An 8666-nucleotide genomic window follows, 5' to 3' on the forward strand; every position below is an offset into this window, starting at 1 on the left:
GGGAAGTGACCACTCGCCGAGAGCCCGGCGGGAGGCGGAGGCGGGTCCTTGCAGCAGCCCTGCTTAGAGCGGCGGGGCGGAAGCCGCGGGAAGCCGGGGGTGGGGGCGCGCCAAGCGGAGACGCGTGGAGCGGGCCGGCAGGGTGGGAGAAGGCCGAGGAGTTTGCGGCGGGACTGGGGCCCAAGGGAGCTGGGAGTCGAGGTTTCGTCAGAGGCTCACTAGGGACCTCTCGGATTTCCCACTCGAGCTGTCCCATGTCACTGGTAGTCCAGCCCACCACCTCTACTGCCCCGGGAGAGGCTCTGGGGGCTGCTTTTGTGATGATGGCATCATCCGAACGACCAAAGGAAAATGAAAATGACGTTTTCCTGAAGACCACCAGCACCACCTTTTCGACCCACGTCAGGGGTCCCACAACATACACGACCACACTGAGACCGGAAGTAGCATTGCCCCTATGAAATATGGCGGAAAGCTTTCTTGTCTCCAAGGGAACACCACGTAGTGAGGCAAAGTTTCGCAGTTATTCTGGTCACGTGCCGAAACACACGCCGCCGGAAGTGAAGGTGCCCCTACCAAAGCCGGTGGCTTAGCACGCATGCGCGGCAGGCTCTTCCGTCAGCTGGGTTGTGGAAATGGTGGAGAAGAAGACTTCGGGTAGGTGAGCCCCCGGCGGTTCGCCCCCCACCTATCCCTCCGAAATTGGAATCTGGTTTAGGATTTTCTCACCCAGTTGTTCATCCCAAATCACTTCCCGGCCCTCGGGTCCTGTCGTCGGGACAGCCCCAAACCGTTCCGTCCTATTGATACCTGCTCCAAGCCGGGCGCTGGGCTGGGGAGAGGAAAACAATCCCTGTCATCCAGGAACTGGCTTTCTAGGAGGGAGACAAACGGGCAGATCTCCCTTTGCGTTTCAGAGTGATACGTGCTATTGCAGAGGGAAGCACAGTGCCTGAATGCAGGGAGGAGCGGCATGCAACCCAGCCTCTGGCACGGAGAGGGCCGGGAGGCGTTGGCGGGAAAGAAAGGCTTGAATTCAATCTTTTTTTTTTTTTTTTTAATACTTTTTCGGTGAAGGTTTACACAGCAATTTAGGTTCCCATTCAACAATTTCTACACAAATCGTTCAGTGGCACTGGTTACCTTATCTTCACAAAGGCTGAACATTTTCATTATTTCCTTTCTTCGGGTTGTTCCGTTTTCATTAATCTAGTTTGCCTGCCCCGTTACATTCTCGTCTTTGTTTTAAAGCAATTGGTGACCGTTTGGTCTCATATAGATTTTTTAAAGGAGCACAGTACTTATGGCTGATACTCATTATTTCCTGAGCCGATCTGTTGCTTAGCTTCGTTTCGAGGTGACCTCAGGGGTTAGTTTCTGCTCCACGTTTGAAGAGTATCTCAGAGCAGTAGTCTTGAGGAGTCTCCCATTCTCAACCAGTCCAGTAAGTCGGGTTTTTTTATTTTTATTTTTTATTTTTTTTAGAGTTATTCGAGGTTCCGTTCCACATTTTTCTTTCATTCTAGCAGGGTCCATCTGTTGTGGCCCTGATGAGAAGATCAGTAGTGGTAACCGGGCACCATCTAGTTCTTCTGGTCTCAGGGTAGGTGAGGCTATGGTTCCTGTAGACTATTTGTACTGTAGATTTGTTTCTTCTTTGAGTCTTTGATTTCCTTCTTTGTCTTTTGCTCCAGACAAGTAGAGACCCATAGTTGTATCTTTGATGGCTGCTGGCAAGCTTTAAGACCCCAGACGATACTCACCAAACTAGGATATAGAACATAACTTCATGAACTGTATTATGCCAATTGATTGAGATCTTCCATGACATTGTGGTCCTAATCCTTCAAACCTAGAAATCCAGTCCTGCAAGGTGTTTGATTACGTCTAAGAAGCATTTGTATCTGTGCCTTATATGTGCTTTACCATGTATATGAATATATATACATATGATCACATACATGCGTGTACATATACATAATGCGCATATCCGTATATACACGTATACACTTATATATACGTGCCTATACACATATATATCTACCTACTCATACACATTTTTTGGTTGTTGTTTCAAAATTACATATGGCATAGCAATTACCGGAGCCCTGGTGGTGCAGTGATGAAGAGCTCAGCTGCTACCCAAAAGGTCAGCAGTTCGAATCCACCAGTCTCTCCTTGAAAACCATATGGGGCAGTTCTACTCTGTTCCGTAGGGTTGCTATGAGTCAGAATCAAGTAGACAGCAACAGATTTGGTTTTTGGTTTAGCAATTACCGACAGGACCTTTTTTCTTAATGTGCATTTTAGTGACATTGTTTACCTTCGTCAATATGTGTACACTTCACCCTCATCCAGTGTTACCTTTCCCAACAACAAAAATAAGCGTCTCATATCGAGAGAGTGATTCCGCCTCCTTCTGCCTCCACCCTTGGTCGCCACTAATGATTATTAATTTCTGTGTATTTATCTGTTCATGTCATTTCACATAAGCAAGAACATACAATATTTGTTTTTTTGTGATTGACTTATTTCACTCGACACAGTGTCCTCCAGATTCATCCATTTTCCAAGATGTTTTGGGAACTCATTTTTCTTTGTCCCTGAGTAGTATTCCACTGTATGTCTGTACCACATCTTACTTATCTATTCATCCCTTGATGGGCACTTCAGTTGTTTCCATCTTTTTGTTATTGTGAATAATGCTGCAGTGAACATAGGTGTGCACTTGTCTGTTGTGTCACTTCTATTTTGAATTAAATCTTGAAGACCCAGTTACGGTTTCGCTCAGTGGAGGTGTGTGGGGACTCCTGGCAGCAGGAACCGCATGTGCAAAGTAGGGAAACAAGGAAAAGCAAGTTGCTTAGGAAGCTACATTCACAATTTAGAGCTTGCAGAGAAAAAGCAAGAAGTCAAGGGGCTGGGGAAAGGCTGCATTTAGAAAGGCATTATAGAAACTGCCAAAGAGTTTGAACTCTGTGCATAGGGCAGTCAGTAGCCATCAAACGCTTTTAGTACAGGGGAGTGACCGATTTAAAATTTATCTTTTAGAAAGGCAGTTCTGGCTTCAGTGTGGAGGATAGACTGGAAAGATCAGAGCAGTGTTGTCCTGTAGAAATTTCTGGGATGATAGAAATGTTCTTAATCTCCCCTGTCCAATCTGGTACATGTGACTATTGACTTGAGATGTGGCTAGTATGACTGATGAACTGAATTTTAAATTTGACTTACTTTTAACCTAAATTTAAATGTAAATGACCACATGTGACTAGTGGCTACCTTCTTGTACAGCACAGGTCTAGAGGCTGTAAGGCCAGTTTAGGAAGCTATCGAGTAGTCTAGATAAAAGATGAAGACCTGAACGCTGCTGCCATATTGATTTTCTAGTTAACCCAATCAGTGGGTCTCTATCACCCTCCCCATAAAACCCCCAAATCCAAACTCCTTCAGATTCTTAAAAGTAAATCTCTTAATGGTCTGCCTGCCCTGTCCCCCCGACACACAGTCTACATACCAGCCATACTGAACTTGTTTCAGTTTATTGAAGCACCACAGTCTCCCATCCAGGCCTGAGATGCCCTCTCTTCTCCCCAATTCAGGCTAGCTTCTCCTCATCAGGCAGGCTTCAGCCTAGACTTACTTTTCTCTGGGAAATCTTTCTTGACCCTCCCAAGGCCAGGAGAGGTGCTCCTTTGATGTGCTGTATAAAACCTGTTGCCATCGAGTCAGTTTGGACTCATAGCGACCTTACAGGACAAAGTAGAGCTGTGCTATATAGTACTTTGTAATTCCTCTCTCCCAGCATATCCTCTGCTGGACTGTGCTTGTTTGTTTAACCATTCGTACCCCCCTAGACTGTTTTTTTTGTTTGTTTTTTTTTTAAGCTCTTGCTATATTCCCAGAACCTAGCTCACTGCCAGGCACTCGGGAGGCAGTCCAGTGTGGTGATCTGGACAGTTCTGGGTTTGAATTCTGACCCAGCCACTTGCTAGCTGTGGCCTTTGGGCAAGCTTCTTCACCTTTGAACTTCAGTAACTTGAGGATGATAATGATACCTGTCTCATAGGGTAGTTGGGAGAATTAAATGATTTAATGTATTCTAAGGGTTTAGTATAGTGCCTGGCATATGAAAGTGGTAGCTGCGGACTCTGCTGCTACTATTATTATGGTTACAGGCATGCCTCAGTAAACACTTGTTTAATGAATAAAGAGAACTTATGTGTAGCATTATGGGAAGTTGGTGAACAGCGAATGTGGCAATGAAAAAAGAAGTTTGAAAGGCCTCCTGGTTTCTGGTTTGGACGTCTTTGTAGATGGATCCATTTACTTAGAGAGAAGCTCAGGGATGAGAAGCAGACTTGATGGGTAGATTTTTAATTTTCAGTTGCCATGTCAGTGGGGCCAGTAGATGATTCCCTGCAGCCAGTTGAACAGCCAGTTCTGGAGCTTAGGAGAGGGTTCTGAATTGGGAGCATCAATTTTGGAGTCATTTGCATGTGGGTGATAGTTAGGGCCCAGTGTTTGGATTAAAAATTCCCCTCTCCCAGCATATCCTCTGCTTAAAGGCAAGGAGGGCAGCTAAGATGGGAGACTGGGAAACCTACCCAGAGAGTGAGGAGAACCTGGAGTCATGTCATGGAAGCAAAGGAGGGGAATGTTTCAATCCAAGGGAGGCAGTCAGCAAAGTCTCGGGGTGCAGAGAGCTCAAGTGAAAGGAGGGTTTAAAAAATGCACACAGGACTTGGCAGTAGGTTACCAGTGTCCTGAGTGTGAGCGGTTTCCACTGAATGGTCAGGTGGGAGTTGGGTTGTTGGGGGTTGAGAAGTGGATGGGAGGTGAGGAGATGAAACATCACAGGGAGCACTCTTTCAAACAGAGTGGCTGTAAAGTTGGGTAGACACACGAGTTTAGCAGGTTTCCTGTTGAAGGGAAAATACCAGTTGAAGAGGGGGGTAGAAAGTGCAAGAGGGAGGGGACTCTGGGGGTGTAGGGCTGGGTTGAGCAGTGGGACTAGGGGACTGTGTCCACCTGGAATGGGGAGAAGGCAGGTACCCATGCACTTCTGTCTCAGGGTGGGCTGAAAGATGAGCGTCATTACATGTGGGTGGCCCCTGTATCCTTTGTGGTAGGAACTGAGACTGCTCAATGTAGAGACCAAGTGTATTAAGGTTCCACTTGAGCCTGGAAACCCCAAATGTATAGTGTCCTCCATTGGTATGGTTATGTTATTTCTGCCAGCATTGAGAGGTCTCATGGAAGCATTTCATTGGCTGGCTCTGGGATTGGGAGAAAAGGCTAGGGCATGAGTGGCTGAAATAGTAGTCTTAGCTGGGAAGGAAGCAAAGCCAGAACAGAGAAGTAGGGCCAAGGCTTGGTGATCTGGATGGTACCAGAGCACTGTGGCTCCCTGCCCCTGACATCTTCCACTCACTGCCCAGAGCCAAGGCGGCCCCAGCTTCCCTCTTCTGTTTGCCCCTCGCTCTGCCCCTGACTCAATTCTTCTTGCCCTGCACCATCCAGTTCGCTCCCAGGACCCCGGACAGCGGCGGGTGCTGGACAGGGCGGCTCGGCAGCGCCGCATCAACAGGCAGCTTGAGGCACTGGAGAATGACAACTTCCAGGACGATCCCCACGCAGGACTCCCCCAGCTTGGCAAGAGGCTGCCTCAGTTTGATGATGACACAGAGACTGGTGAGGCGGGTAGGAGGAGGAAAGAGGCTTTGGGGAGAGGGAGCCGAGGCTGAAAGGAAGGGGGAAGAGTCTGTCAAGGTCAGCGTTGTGGCAAGAACATCAGGCTGGGGCGCAGATGATCCAGCAGCCCTTTTGGCTCTGCCAGTGACCGGCCCCTCTGACTGTGAGCCAACTGCTACCCCTTCTGTACTTCTTCTTCCTCTCCTGTATGTAGAATAGAGAAGCTGGAGTTGATAAGTTCTGAGACCCTTTCTAGCTCCCACATAAAGCTTTAAATCTGGGGATTATGAAGACAGAGTTAGGCTGGGATTTGAGAAGTGGGGGGTAGAGGGGAAAGGCTGGTAGAGGGAGGCAGACAGAACACAGGATAAGTGGGTATCAGGGCAATGAGACAGAAAAGAATGGTATGTGTCTTGGCAAATGGCAAGCAACTAATTGCTCTTGACCCCTAGGAAAGAAAAAAAAGAAAACTCGAGGTGATCATTTTAAACTGCGCTTCCGAAAAAACTTTCAGGCGCTTTTGGAGGAGCAGGTGAGAAAAGAGCTGCCTGGGAGGGCTTCTCCAGGCAGGGATGAGCCTGGGGGTCCCTGTACCCCACGGATGGTTACTGCATGGGTGGGAGGAGGAGTCACAGAGCCTGCCCTTCTTGTCTATGCAGAACCTGAGTGTGGCCGAGGGCCCTAACTACCTGACAGCCTGTGCAGGACCCCCATCCCGGCCCCAGCGCCCCTTCTGTGCCGTCTGCGGCTTCCCTTCCCCATACACCTGTGTCAGCTGTGGCGCCCGGTATTGCACGGTACGCTGTCTGGGTACCCACCAGGAGACCAGGTGAGCTTGGAGCCTTATTCGGGTCATACCCACTCCCTCTTACCCACACAGCTCAGCAGGCCTCTCTCCTTATCCTGGGCTTCCTCTCTCTCTGCAGGTGCCTGAAGTGGACTGTGTAAGCCTAGGTGTTCCTGGAGAGGAAGGCTCTCGCCCTGGTCTTGGAGAGGGCATCGCCAAAAGGAAAGGGGATCCCCCTGGACTGAGAGAGGAGCCGTTTACTCCCCCAGCAAACCTTGTGTCTTACCTACCAGGGGAGATCAGTCTTATTCCCAGGGACTGTTTGGCAGGGAAGTGGGCTGAGCCCTCAGCGTGCTGTAGTAATAACAGGTCTAATGCGACGAGGAGCCTGCCTGTTGCATCAGTGGTATTTTGGGGTGAGGGTGATGAGTCACCTCACTGCTGTCTCTTTTCCTCCTACCTGTCATTCGTTTCTCCAGTTGTCTGGCCCTCATCTCTCACTTGCCCCATGTCCTTGACCATGAAAGGTTTTGTCCCATTTTCCTGCCACTCCCATATCTCTACCTTTCTTGGCTTCTTCTTTATGTCTTTTTTTTTTCAGCTACTAATTTTGGTCTTTTGGTTTTGCCTTTTGTTTCTCTAGTTCCTGTGAGTATCTTGCAAGTACAGCTAGGTTCCAGTACTGGGCAATAGGGAAGTGGAGTGAGGGTTAGGGAAGAAGGGTGCAGAATGGTACTGCAGAAGGAGGCAGTCCTGTCTTCATCGTCTGGTACTTCATCGAATGGGAGAGATTGGGCCCTTGTCCTTGGTGCCACCAGTCTGAGAGAGGACTTGTCCTGAGGAAGCCCCTGTTATCAAGGACTGCTGTGTGTGAAATTAGCAGCAGCACAGCAAACAAGAAGTGTCTGGGATCCATGGGGGAATTCCTGGTACAGAGACTCCTGTTCTTGGTGGCCTTGGATGCTGTGTAACTCTTGTGTGGTAATAAAGCTTCTACACCCACGTTTTGTCTCTCAATATGCTGTAAGCTCCTTGCAGTTGCTGTATTAAGCATGTTGAGCACATAGCAAAGCAGGTTTTAGTAAGTATTTGTTGAACAAATGACCTTAAGATGTTAATGAGACCCAGAAAAGTCAGTCAGGCCCTTTCTTAGACTCTTCTCTCCATTTTGGGGACTTTCTTGGGGGTTGGTGCAAATGTTTGCAGTGTTTTCCTGAGGAACTGCTTCCTCTTTCTCTGAAGACACAGGGTTGGGCAAGTGGTGTTGGTAACAGCTTCATGTTCAGTGGTGATAAGGACAGGGTTTAGAGGTGATCTGTGTGTGGTGGTTTTAAAAAATGGCTGTAAGTTCTTTGTCTGTCTTTCCATCAAAAGGTGAGGTCTTTGTTCCCTTTCTTAGAACACTGACTGCTTCAACTAGTAAAGAATGGCAGAAGCGATACTATGTATCATTCGAGGCTGGGTCATAGAAGGCCTGTGCAGCCTCTGCCTTGCTGCTAGGACACTTGCTCTTGGATCCCTGAGGTACCAGGTAAGAGATCTAACTATCCTGAAGCCACAATACTGTGCGGAAGCCCAGGCTATGTGGAGAGGCCATATGTAGGTGTTCCTGTTGACAGCTCCAGCTAAGCCAAGCCGTCAGGTCATCCCAGCCCAGGCTTCAGTCATGTGAGTGAAGATGCCTCCAGATGATTCCAGCCCCCAGCCATTGAGTCACCTCAGCCATTTGAGCTTGCCCAAACATCACAGATGAGAAATAAGCCATCTCTGGTGTGCCCTATCTGAATTCCTGACCTACAGAATCTGTGAGTGTAGTAAAATAGCTGTCATATGCCATTGAATCTTGGGACAGCTTCTTAGACAGCAGGATGGCATCAGTAGTTGTAATCGGCTTTTGTCTTCCTTCATGGTAAGGGGCACATGTCTCCCTGCAGAGCTTTCACGGCCTTTGAGAATTGTAAGACACTGGTAAAGGTGTCTGTGTCCTCTTTGAGAGAGAAATCCACTCATGTTCTGACAGAGGACGTCACATGGCCCAGTAATTGTACAGTTACACGAGGGGCCCCCAAGAAAATATGCATCCCAGTGTCCGAGTTCCTGTGTAGTGTCTTCCATATTGGCTCTGACCTTGGCCATGTGACTGCCTTTGACCACAGGGACATCTCAAACTTCATGAAAGCAGAGTGGA

At 48.4% G+C, this 8666-nt stretch overlaps 1 protein-coding gene across 1 annotated transcript; it reads left to right on the forward strand.

Moving 5' to 3' along the window:
- The first annotated feature begins 178 nt into the window (after positions 1-178).
- ZNHIT1 (zinc finger HIT-type containing 1) lies at positions 179-7481 on the forward strand. The gene is made up of 5 exons (XM_003416502.4): positions 179-657; positions 5521-5691; positions 6144-6223; positions 6351-6520; positions 6618-7481. The coding sequence occupies exons 1-5, from the start codon at positions 636-638 to the stop codon at positions 6637-6639; spliced, it is 465 nt and encodes a 154-aa protein (XP_003416550.1). The 5' UTR covers positions 179-635; the 3' UTR covers positions 6640-7481.
- Positions 7482-8666: the final 1185 nt, after the last annotated feature.

This window comes from Loxodonta africana, chromosome 12 (genome assembly GCF_030014295.1).
Source record: "Loxodonta africana isolate mLoxAfr1 chromosome 12, mLoxAfr1.hap2, whole genome shotgun sequence".
In the NCBI taxonomy this organism is placed as follows: Eukaryota; Metazoa; Chordata; class Mammalia; order Proboscidea; family Elephantidae; genus Loxodonta; species Loxodonta africana.